Below are 12,911 nucleotides of genomic sequence, written 5' to 3'. Positions count from 1 at the left end.
CTCTCTCTGCCATCCTCAAATAAAAATGAACAAAAAATTAAAAAAAAAAAAAAAGGGGGCTGGAGAGTTGGCTTAGTGGTTAAGCGCTTGCCTGTGAAGCCTAAGGACCCTGGTTCGAGGCTCAATCCCCCAAGACCCATGTTAGCCAGATGCACAAGGGGGCGCACGTGTCTGGAATTCGTTTGCAGGGGCTGGAGGCCCTGGTATGCCCATTCGCGCTCTCTTTCTCTCTCTCCCCCGCCCCCCCCCCGTCTCTCTCCCTCCCTCCCTCTTTCTCTCTCTATCTGTCACTCTCAAATAAATAAATAAAAATAAACAAAAAAAAATCTTAAAGGTCAGGGTCATCCTCAGCTATATAATGGGTTTGCAGCCAGCCTGGGCTACATGAGACCCTGTTTCCAAAAGAAAGAAAAACAAATTATATGGTGGTCCACACCTTTAATCCCAGCACTCGGGAGGCAGAGGTAATAGGATTACCAAGAGTTCGAGGTCATCCTGAAACTACAGAGTGAATTCCAGGTCAGCCTGGACCAGAGTGAGACACCCTACCTTGAAAAAAAAATTATAAGTAATTTCATAAATTAAAATGATTCTCTTGGATGCTATGCTATTAGGATCAGTATGCTTCTGGTCAGCCTTGTTTAGCTACACAGATAAACTTATTGGCTCACTCATCCATTTATTCATCACATTTAATAAGTATCTACTGGGGCTGGAGAGATGGCTTAGCGGTTAAGGCACTTGCCTGCAAAGCTTAAGGACCCAGGTTCAATTCTCAAGGCCCCACATAAGCCAGATACGCATGGGGGCACGTGCATCTGGAGTTCATTTGCAGCAGCTGGAGACCCTGGTACACCCATTTTCTCTCTCTCTCTCTCTCTCTCTCTCTCTCTTTCTCTCTCTCCTCTGTATCTCAAATAAATAAATAAATCAGGAAAAAAAGATTTAAATAAATATCAACTGAACACAAAATATATACAGGTACCAGAGACATAATGTTAAGAATAATAAGGGTCCCTGCTCTTGTAAATTTAAAATCTAAAATCTCAAGTCTTGGAAGGAATACTGGGGTAGCTATGAAGGACTTCACTAGACATGTTCATTTGTGTGCCCTGAGCTCTTTTCCTAAGCCCCAGAACACAGTAACAGCACAGCGCAGCAAGTTCTCGTGAAAAAGAGACGAGAATGCAGGAGGCTCATAGCTCAAGGCGGAGAAATCCAGAGCCCCTGGGCTGACACTGAGTAAAGTCAGAAGAGGAGGTTGAGGGAAGGTTCTCCTCAGAGCAAGCGCTCACCCCTCCACCAACTGTACCCCTCACCATGTGTTGATATCTGTAGGCATACCGAAAAGAACGAGAGAATGCTCTAGCAGCTGCACTGGAAAAATAAATACACAGAAAGTGAATGCGATCAAGGCATGCCTGACAATCCTCAGTCCAGATACAACCTACACTGTAGTTAGGAAAGGAAAACTGGTAAGAGTAAAAACTAGGGCTCAGTGGTTAAAGGCACTTGCTTGCAAAGCCTGTCAGCCCAGGTTTCATCAATACCTTTACAAAGCCAGACACACAAAGTGGCACATGCATCTGAAGTTCTTTTGTAGTGGTAAGAGGGTCTGGTGTACCCATTCCCTCCCCCTCTCTCTATCTCTGTCTAATCTCTCTTTCTCTCTGCTCAGAAATAAAAACTGATTTAAAAAAAATAAAAAATAGATAATTACAAATAAAAGGGAAAACAGAGCTGGAGAGATGGCTCAGCAGTTAAATGTACCTCTTACCGAAGCATGAGGGCATGGGAGGTTTGAAACCGCCTAAATTTAAATATCCAGAACCCATGTGGCCTCACGTGCCTGTAACCCCAGACTGGCAAGGGGGAGCAGAGACCAGGGAACCACTGGGCACGCATGTACGCATGCCAACACACACACACAGCAAGCTCTGTTGTCAGTAGGAGACTACGGTTCAAACAAGAACAGGCAGAAAAGCAACGGTGTGGGACACCCAACTTCCTACCCCAGCCATTGTAGGTGAGTGCACGGAACACTACAAAAGTGCATATACATGCATACACCACACTGCATTTCACTCACCTACACACAAGCAAAAGAAAGAAAGAGACAGAGAAGAAAGAAAGAAATGGAGGCAAGAAAGCGCGGAAAGAAAGAATAAACTAACACTAGTGGATCAGAGAGCAGATTTTATTGTCGTACCTTCCTTCATTTGTTCGCTGCACAAATCTTTACTAAGCACCCACTGTGTGCAGAGGCCCTCGGGAGATGCTAGAGTGGTTACCATGAGCAACGAGGCTCTGCTTGTCCGTGGTCACCGCCACTAACCCGATGGTCACAGAACCCTGGGAGAAGGCCACAGTGCCGCAGCAGCACGAGGCGCTTTGACACGCAACGGGCACGAGCCAGGTCTATGCTAAAATGGGGCGATCAGTGCCTTGGTGCTAAACCCCCGGGGGATTTGAAAAACGCCAGAGGCTGTGCCCAGGTCAGGGCTGAAGACCACGAAGAAGGCCAAGCTGAGCTGAGCTGTCACCGAGCGGTGCACTCAGGGTGGGATGCGCCACTCCACGGCTGCCATTGGGGTGTCTCTGTAGCACCCGCCTGAGGTCACCCACAACACAGAAGCCCTTTACAGGTAAACAACCAGCTTCCTCTCGGGCCTCCACCTCACCTTATGCCCTTCCTGTCAAAGCCCTCCTCCTCCCACTCAGAAAAGCTTTTGTTTGTTTGCCTCGGGCGATCTGTTTCTTGTTTTGTTTGCTGCTTGTACCCATGGGGACCAGAATGGAACTGGATACGGGGTCCATTTTTATGCCATGTCACCACCCAGGCCTAGCCTGGCCAATCAGGGCTTCACTGGTAGGGTGGGGAGGTGATACTTTCAGTGGAGACCTCAAGGATGAGGAGGGTGACGCTGAATGGGTACACTGTCCGCCATCCTTGGGCAAGGAGACCAGAATGGACAAATTACGCTGGTGATGCCATTGAATATTTGAATCTAAACCATCTTGGATTCCATATTCACTAAGCAATCTTCTAAATATAATCCAACTCCCACAGGGAAGGAATGTTCTGGTCAAGCTGACATAAACAGCCCACAGACTGGCAGCGAAGGTTCCCATTATGACCTGAAAAACAAATGCTCTGACTTTGAGACTTTGTCTTTGCTGAGCTGAATTAGCCCAAGAGGAGAAGACAAATGGAGAACACTAATCCCTTTGATCCCTCAATCCCTCCATCCTTCTTTCCCTCACCAAAATACCTGAGCCTCAAGGCTCATCATTAAACCTTGAAGGAAACTTTACATGTTTCCATTGAATGTTTTTATTTACTTATTCACATGTGTGTGTGTATGTGTGCATGTGCATGTGTGCACATGCCAGGGTCTCTTGAAACACCAGACACATGTGCCACATTTTGCATTAGGCTTTCCACGGGTAACTGGTTTGAACCTAGGCAAGCAGGCTTTGCAAGCCACAGCCTTAACTGCTGAGCCATCTTCCCGAAACCTCAAGTTTTGGAAGATTAGAAAATTTATGTCCAAGAGGCAAAAAAGAAATCATGATTCCGACACAGGCTGAGTTAACAGGAACTGTCAGGGTACGCGCCCCACTTCGGAACTCCACACTCACCTGCCCCATCCGGCGTGATGGTGCCCAGCTTCACAGCCAGCGGATAGCCCATGTCCCTGTAGTGCTCCAGGGCGTGCCCGTTACCCCCCGAGCTGTCAAAGAACCACTTCCCGCACAGCACGGAGCCGTCGGTGAGATTCAGCCACAGGTTCTCCCGCAGGTCACACCTGGCACACTTCCAGCCGCTAGAAAGTCATTGGAGAGCAGTCAGGGCAGCCCAGCATCTAAAACAAACAGCAGCTCAAACCGGCCGGGTCACAGGAAAGACCCAGAGGAAGCAGCACGGGCTTGCTTCCCCGTTATCTCCTCCGGGACATCAGGACCACCCGTGCCGCGCCATGCCTGCCTCCCAGAGCGTGCTGGCAACTGTCAGCATCTCTGATACAGCGACGCGTGGCATGAAGAAGAGAGGTTTTCTAGAACTCACACATGAGGTCAGTGGTGCTTCCGTAAGTTACGAACACTGAGGATTCCACATACACAACCGTGTGAAGTTCTTTTTCTGATGTGTATGCTCGTGTGTGTGAGAGCGTGGGTGAAGAAGTCAGGGGACAACCTCGGGTGTTAGTCCTCACCTTCCACCTTGTTGGAGGCAAAGTCTCTCTGCCGTTTCCTGCAGTGTTTGCCAAGCTTGCTGGCTTGCAGCTTTATAGAAATTCTCCTATCTCTGCTCCCATCTTGCCATAGGAGCTGTGGGCTGATGGGCAGTTCTTACACCCAGTTTTATGTGGGTTGTAGGGACTTGAACACGGAGCCTCCTGATTGCACAGCAAGCACTTTGACCCAGTAAGCCATCTCTCAGCCCTCATCTAAAGTTCTAAAGCCTTAACCACACGTGGCAAAGCTAGTTAAAAAAAAAAAACAAAAAAACCCATGCTATGGTCTGGCTCAGCATGTCCCTCAAAGAACACTCCCTACCTCTTGGCATAATGGAAGTGATAAGAATGGAGAGAAGTGGGGTCAAGAGGAAGTTTTCTGGTCATACTGAGGGTGTCCCTTCAAAGGGAACATTGGAAGCCTGGCATCTCCTCTGTCTCTGTCCTTTCACCCCACTGGAAGCTGAGCAGGTCACCCCTCTGTGTGCACCTCACTGTGACGTAGTATGTCATCGCTGACCTCAGAGCAATGGGGCCAACTAGCCTGGTAGAAAATCTCCAAAACTGTGAGCCAAGACTTCCCTTCGTGCTGTGATTTTTCTCAAGTGCTTGTTACAGCAACGAACAGACAGCAAGCACACGTTACCATGCTCCAAGTCCAGATGAATGAGAAGAAGATCCAACTTAGAAGATTCAGTGTCAGTGACACGTTGGGTCCCTTACAGAAAGTCCTATTTAATTCTAATAAACACCGATCATCATCAGTACCGCCATCGCCATTTTTACAAAGGGGACGATGAGGCCGAGAAGGGACACACCTGCCCTAAACCCACAGAGAAAGGGACCAGCTCCTAACCATCATTGTTCTCTTCCTCCAGACAGGAAGAGAGGCTCAAAGGGCATTCCCGCCAAGACCTGACAACTGAACACAAAGATGCGTGGGAGGTGGCCCCAGAAGGTCAGGGAAGACACACAGGAAAGGATGTAGCTCTGAGCAGGTGACCACACACAGGGCCTCAATCTAGCCGAGGACCCACAGGGGACAATATCCCACAGGGGTTAGGAGGCTGGGTATTCACACACACACACCCGCCTGTGCGGCTGAGCCAGGAGGAGGAGGGCTTTTGCCTCTGGCATCTCTGACTGCCTAGGCATGAGCAGTGTCACTAGGTGGCAAAAGCCATCAAGCAGTACTACATGTGGGGGGCACCAACAGCTTTGACGCAGGGACGGGCACAGGGCTGTGGACTAGGAACTTTCTTAAACTATTACCAAGAACAGATAGTTTCAGAGAGAAGTTTGGGTATTTTCTTTTTCTGTTTTTTCTTTCTTTTTCTGTTTTTTATTTTATTTTATTTTTCAAGGCAGGGTCTCACTCTAGCCCAGGCTGACCTGGAATTTACTATGTAGTCTCAGGGTGGTCTCAAACTCACAGCGATCATTCCTACCTCTCCCTCCCGAGTGCTGGGATTTAAAGGCGTGCGCCACCACGTCCGGCTTTTTCTTTCTTTAAGTTACCATGCTAAGTAATGCTGTTGTCTTTTTTCTTTAACATATAATTTTAATTTTTTATTTTGTTGTTTATTAGTTATGTACCCAGTGTGTATACAGTCATGTTGATTCCTTCGTTAGCCTCCTCCCTGTCCTCCCCTTTCTGCAGGGACCCTCCTCCTTAGGGAATATGGATCATGCATTGTGGGGTGAGCCACTAGTTATGGGTAAAAGGCAATGTCTCTGTGCATAAGCAATGCTTTTTTAACTATGGCTTTTTCATACTTATGGGTCAGTACATTTTGTTTTATCATTCCCCTTTATTCATAGCCCTCCATTATACTCTCTCCTCACCCAGTGGCTCCCTTCCTCCCCCAAGCTGTCCCTTCTTGTGCATTTGTATAACATGTATTCCATAACCCTCTCCTTCCCCCCCTCCCTTAAGATCTCCTCATTCCCTCTCACAATCCCTGTTCCAGTTTTGGACGATCTACACACACATACATATATGTGCACATATACAGAATTTTAAGGCTAGGTTCTGCATATGAGGGAAAACATGCCATGTGTGTCTTTCTGTTTTGTCACCCATTTTGCTTGACATGATTTTCAGTTTTGATCTGAGTTTTAATAAAAGGCATCCGGTAAGAAAATATGTAAGGGCTCATTTAGAGAACAGGTAGAAAAACAAAATGTTTCTTTGGACCAGTTTCAGGAGCTGAAGTCCCAGTTTTCACCAGTTGACTCTCACCTTGGAGGAATCCTAACTCCGTTATCCAGCTGGGCAAGGTTGTTGGCATACTTGGATACAGGTAGTTCATTTTCCCATGTATCTGGGTCCTGTTTTCTATACGGGGACTTAGAGCTGAGAACAGCATCACAAGCTATTGTCACCTAGAAGGCAAAGTAATGTACACTATTAAAAACTCAACTTCTACAAGTGACTATAAAAGCTTAAAAGCGGGTTGGAGAGATGGCTCAGTGGTCAAGGTGCTTGCCTACAAAGCCAAAGGACCCAGGTTCAATTCCCCAGTACCCACTTAAAGCCGGATACACAAGGTGGCACATGGGTCTGGAGTTCATTTGCAGTGGTTAGAGGGCCCTGGCACGCCCATTCTCATTCTTATTCTCCCTCCCTCCCTCCCTCCCTCCCTCCCTCTCTCTCTCTCTCTCTCTCTCTCTCCCACCCTCCCTCTCCATATATACATATATATGCGTTCTTTTTCTCTGTCTTAAATAAACAAATATTTTTTAAAGCTTAAAAGCTTGCAATGGGGGCTGGAGAGATGGCTTAGTGGTTAAGTGCTTGCCTGGGAAGCCTAAGGACACCGGTTCAAGGCTCAATTCCCCAGGACCCATGTAAGCCAGATGCATAATGTGGCACATGCATCTGGAGGCCCTAGCATGCCCATTCTCTCTCTCTTTGCCTCTTTCTCTCTGTCTGTTTGTAGCTCTCAAATAAATAAAAATAAACAAAAAAAAATTTTTTTAAATAAAGCTTGCAATGACTACAAACATGAAGCCCTGGTCCCCTGCACTTTCCCTGGATCTAGCTAGACTTTCGTCCTTGGCAGAGTTTGGGATGTTGACGATGACATGAAAAAGTAAGAAAGGGAATCCAGTTTCATAAGCTCAAGTGAGGTTCATACTTAACAATTCCTACCCCATAGCAAACAGGGTGAGAAGTATGAAGTGAGTGATTTACAAGGGTGAAACTGGGGACAAGAATGTCCAGAATCTGCCCGAGTGACATGTTTTCCTCCTCACACATGTACACCCAGATGTCCGATCTCCTCTGTTCATCACACAAAGGCATGCATTTAGGCTCCACTTCTTAATCTGGTGCAAATATGACCCCGGATGAGGACATGCCCAGTGTCCCCGTGCCAAAACAGCCTGCCCTAAGCAAACTGTGGTGTCCTCGGCACCTGCTGACCAGGGGAGGAGGACAATACATTGTCCTTCTCTCAAACCCACACGCCTAGCAGCATTTTTGCTGCCTGCTTAATACTACAAATTGTGTGTGTAAAAACACATACTCTGGTGGTAAGGTAAAACAGCACAGCCACTTAACTTTGGAAGACAATTTGGCAGTTCTTCAAATGGTTAAATTGTCCCAGGACCCAGCAGTCTACCCAAGACAGGGAAACATGTGACCACACAACATGTGAACGCCAACAGGTGTTCACACTGGTGTGTTTAGTAGCAAAATGTAGTATGTTCATACAATGGGATTTTATTTGACATTAAATGGGAATGTCCAGGCTGCAGAGATGGCTTAGTGGTTAAGACACTTGGCTGCAAAGCCAAAGGACCCAGGTTCCATTCCCCAGAACCCATGTAATCCAGATGCACAAGGGGGTGCATGCATCTGGAATTTGTTTGCAGTGTCTAGAGGCCCTGGTGCATCCATTCTCTCTCTCTCTCTCTCTCTCTCTCTCTCTCTCTCTCTTTCTTTCTGTCTCTCTCTCTCTCTTTCTCTCTGTCTCTCTCTCTCTCCCTCTTTCTCTCTCTGTCCCTCCCTCCCTTCCCCCTCTCTCCAATAAATAGATAAAAATAAAAGGGAATGTTATTCCAGGTTGAGGAGATTGCTCTGTGCTCTGAGTCCCTGAGTTTGATACCCAGGACGGAAGCAAAAGCAGGAAACCGCAGCAGGATTCTGTAATCGCAGTATGCCTATGGTGAGAAGGGAGTCAGAGATGTGAAAGGCTGCGCAAGCATCTCGAGTTCATTTGCAATGCCTAGAGGCCCTGGAATACCCATTCTCTCTCTCTCTCCTTCTCCCTTCCCATCCCCCGCTGCAAATACATAAAATATGTCTTACAAAAAAGAACTTGCAGTCATTGTATCGAGTGAAATAAGCCAAACACAGGCGACAAGTACCACGTGCTCTCATACATGGAACATGAGAAATGGGAGTGATGCCTACCACAGGCTGGGGACAGGTAAGGGGAGAGAGAGATCAGGAGTGGCTGAAAACTGGGCACAAGGCAATGGTTAGAAAAGAAAAAGTTCTGCCATAGTAGTGCACAGCACAGGTCCCACAGAGATCAGATGCTATATATTTCATAAAGCTAGAGAAAAGGATTCTGAATATTTTCCTCATAAAGAAATCATAAACGTTGGAAGAGATGGATGTCCCCCTGTTGGGAACATTAACCAAGCCAGAAACAGCAAGCAGCACACACCTGGAGTCCCAGCACCAAGGAGGCTGAGACAGGAGTATTGTAAATTGGAGCCCATCCTAGGCTACATAGAGACAGGCTGTCTGCATACAAAACAAAGCATTGCTGCACCGTATGCGCATGTCATCTCTTGAATATGTACAGTGTTTATGTATGTGTGTGTCTGTGTGTGTGGTGAGTGTAACAGGAGTGCAAATGTGCACAGGTGAGGCGTGGGAGTGGAGATCAGAAGACTGCATTTGGGTCGCTCCTTGCCTCTCCACCTCCTCTTCGTTTGAGGCATGGTTTCTCTCTCTCTGAATTCTCACGCTGCTCTCCTCTGCTGTGCTTCCTTCCCATGGTCTTCCAGGCTTCCAATTCTCCTGTCTCTGTCTCCCATCTCAGCATCAGCACACTTGGTTTCTAGAAGACCCCGTAGCATGTGGCTTTTTACCTGGGATCATATTCCAATCCTCCAGCTTAAGCTGGGAGCACTTTACCACCCCCCCAAGCCATCTCCTTAGCCCCAAATATGTATAATTTTTACATTTGCTTTGCTTCAATTCAAATCAAACCCAGGGCAAGTGCTCTGAGCTACATTCCAAGCTCCAACGTTTTTTGCATTTTATGGATCAAATAAATTTTTCTAAAAAATAAGGGAAAAATTTAAGAGTTTAACAAGATGTTTGCTAAACACTGCCATTGTTAAAACTAAATTACATGTACTGAGGAGAAAATTCCATCAGTCAAGTTTGCCATGCAAACATGAGGACCTGAGTTCAAACCCAGAATCCACATTTTTTAAAAAGCTAGGTGTGGTAGCATGCACCTGTAATCCCAACAGTGGGACGATGTAGGCAGGAAGAGCTGCTGGGGCTTGCTGCCCACCCACTCTAGCCTGCTGGGTGAGGTCCAGACCAGTGAGAGGCTTTCTCTCCAAGAAGATGAAGAATTCCTGAGAATCAATCCAGGTTGTCCTCTGGCGCCTGCACACACACACGCACACACACACACGTTCATACATGGATGCACACAAATGTCCAACTTCACATACAAATGAACACACATCCACATGCACACACACACACACACACACACACACACAACTAACTTACACTTACAAAGGAAAATAGGCATCCTACTCAACAATTCTTTATTTCCCAGTTTCTTTATTATATCTTATTGTTTCCTGTGTGCTCTTGAGATTCACTGCATGTTTGTTTAGGGCAGGGGAAATAGCTCAGCAGTTAAAGGCTCTTGCTTCCAAAGCCTACTTGCTCAGGGTCCATCCCCCCCACATAAGGCCAGATGCACAAAGTGGTACAGGTGCCTGGAGTTGGTGTGCGGCAGCAAGAGGCCCTAGAACACACACCCTTCCTCCCTTCCTCCCTCCTTTTCTTTCTTAAATAAGGCAAATAAGTATTTTTTAATATTCTGAAAGACCTAGGAATTACACTGTATCTTGATGGATTTGTTTTGAGGTAGGGTCTCATCTAGTCCAGACTGACCTAGAACTCATTCGGTAGCCCAGGCTAGCCTCAAACTCATGGCATTTCTACCTCAGCCTTCTGAGTGCTGGGATTAGAGGCCTGAGCCACAACACCCAGGTTTTTGTTTGGGTTTTTTTGTTTGTTTGTTTGTTTTTTCTTTTGTTGTTTGTTTTTTTCTAGAATTGAATTTCTGTTGCTCTTCCCTTCTAAATAAGAGTATTTGCCTTGCAAATTATACTCTGGATATAAAAATGATTTTAATGATGTGTGTGTGTGTGTGTGTGTGTGTGTGTGTGTGTGTTTTCTTGAGGCAGAGTCTCCCTTTGTAGCCCAAGGTTGGCCATGAATTTGTGGCAATCCTCCTACCTCAGCCTCCTAAATGTTAAGATTACAGGCGTGAGCCCACCAAATGGGCTTGACGCTTTTTTATTGAATTTTTTTTACATAGAGTGTCATAACTGAATGAAATAAACATAATTTCTGTGATATTTATTCACAAGACACTTCACTTCTTTCCCAACTGCATAGCCACAGCTGCATCAAACAAGGGTAATAATAACTCTCATGAAAAATAAAATAACACAAAATAAAATAAGAACTCTCATGAGCATCAGCATGTGACTTTCAGGGAAAGTACGGAGGTAAGACCATTTTGTCCACTAATATATTTTATTCTTGGTAATAGCCAGTGAGTCACAGAGAAAGCAGTGGTCATTTAGTTCACACTCTTCACCGGCCACTGAACACTTCGTATGGAAAAGAATATGCTAGATTTAATAAGTAGGGCTGCAGTAGAGAACTAAACTTCTTGTTCTTGTGGTCTTAAATGTTGATACAAAGCAGGTCCAAGGAAACTAGCTTTACTGCACAAGCCTAGTCCCTCAGCACACACATGCCCTGAATACAAACACCAATTCTGGCAGCAGCCAACTAAGCAGATGGCTGTCACCAGACACGTACTATCCAGGACACTGGGATATCTACAGGCCTGGCTTTGGTTCTTGACAGCAATTGAGAAGAGGGGGGCAAAAAACGAGCTGGTATGTCTGAACTCAACCCACCCTGACCCCACAACCACCTGTGGGCAGGCTCTGGGAAGAGAAGGTGTATGCATACAGCGTGGATGGAGGAAACGAACGGGAAAAGAGGTTGAAATGTTAGTGGCAAAGCAGGAAATAAGGAGAGAGCAGAAGGAACAGGTAGGGTCCCCACAGGAGCTCAGTGCCCAGGCAGAAAATTCCAGAAGCAAAGGAAAGAGCTGGTTTCCCCATCCCCGCCACCACCCCAGTGTTGAGCTGCTTTGGGAAAATTAAGATCCTTCCACAAAAAGGAATTAAAAAAAAAAAAGGAAAAGAGAAGAGAAAGGGAGCGGGGAGGCTCACGACCAAGAATAGAAAACCTTGTGCATTTTCTTAGTCCTCAAAGGAGCTACTTTCCCAGAAATTCACGGGGCCTGTGGTGGTCGGACACCATGTTGTTTTATAATCATGGGGCCCTTGTTTGAGCAGCGAAACACTTCATTTCCCCAAACAAAACCTTACACAGAAGGACAATGATGGAAACCACATAGGAACATTATCTCCTTGTGATCCAAAGACAGTATCTCCCCAGCCACACCTGCAAATGTGAGGTGCACATTTTGAAAATCCCAGCAAGGACTGCAGCCAGGACACAAGAAGCTAGCCCAGTCTCTTCGCGGGCAATTGAGTCACATGGCCAACGTGGCCTGGCCATCCTGTGTGACCTCGGAAAGGAAGGGATAGTGAGCAGGGTGCTCCAGGGCCTCCTGCCACTGCAAGCGGACTCCAGACACATGTGCCACTTTGTGCATCTGGCTTTACATGGGCTCTGGGAAATTGAACCTGGGACATCAGGTTTTGCAAGCAAGCACTTTCTACTGCCGAGCCATCTTCCCAGACCCTCCATGCCCATCTTTTGCTGACTTGTTTCCTCTTCCTCCTTCCAACCCACCCTTGGTTCCCAGCCTACACACACACACACACACACACACACACACACACACACACACACCTCTAACACAGAGCCCCCTCCCCACACACACACTGACCAGAGCTGGTAACTCCTCGATATTTGGAAGTGCTATTTCATAGTGGTCTGGAAATATAACAAGTTTGGCTTCATCTTCATATTCATAATCGTCGCTATTTAAATCGTCATCAGTATCTAGATCTGAGGAGAGAAGAAACACACAGAAGGAGAAGTGAGGAAAGGCTATCCCATGCTGAGGAAGCTCTCTCTCTCTCTCTCTCTCTCTCTCTCTCACACACACACACACACACAGACAGACACACGGATGAAACCCCAGGGTGTGCCGCTCAACACAAGGCTGACAGGACCCCGTCCCTATTGCCCTACGTCGCCGTTGCTAAGTGATGCACATCTGTGACTCAGCAACTGACGGGAGAACACCGACTCACATCCCACAGCCTCACGGTTGTCAACAGACATGCTAGATGGTGAGTTCATAAAGACTTTGAGATGACTAGATGGTTGGTTATGATCTGGGC

General features: G+C 46.7%; 1 protein-coding gene across 2 annotated transcripts in view; it reads right to left on the bottom strand.

The window, feature by feature from the left end:
- The window catches only part of Usp13 (ubiquitin specific peptidase 13), a 122,222-nt gene that overhangs the window by 59,822 nt on the left and 49,489 nt on the right, over positions 1-12,911 (bottom strand). For both annotated transcript variants that reach the window (XM_045161512.1, XM_045161513.1), the window contains exons 4-6: positions 12,452-12,573; positions 6,481-6,623; positions 3,643-3,827 (exon numbers count right to left, since the gene is read on the bottom strand). In XM_045161512.1, coding sequence (XP_045017447.1) covers positions 3,643-3,827; positions 6,481-6,623; positions 12,452-12,573 — 450 coding nt within the window. The remainder of the gene's footprint in view (positions 1-3,642; positions 3,828-6,480; positions 6,624-12,451; positions 12,574-12,911) is intronic.

The sequence above is a fragment of the Jaculus jaculus genome, chromosome 11 (assembly GCF_020740685.1).
Source record: "Jaculus jaculus isolate mJacJac1 chromosome 11, mJacJac1.mat.Y.cur, whole genome shotgun sequence".
Lineage (NCBI taxonomy): Eukaryota > Metazoa > Chordata > Mammalia > Rodentia > Dipodidae > Jaculus > Jaculus jaculus.
This window is presented reverse-complemented; position numbering and strand designations above follow the sequence as displayed.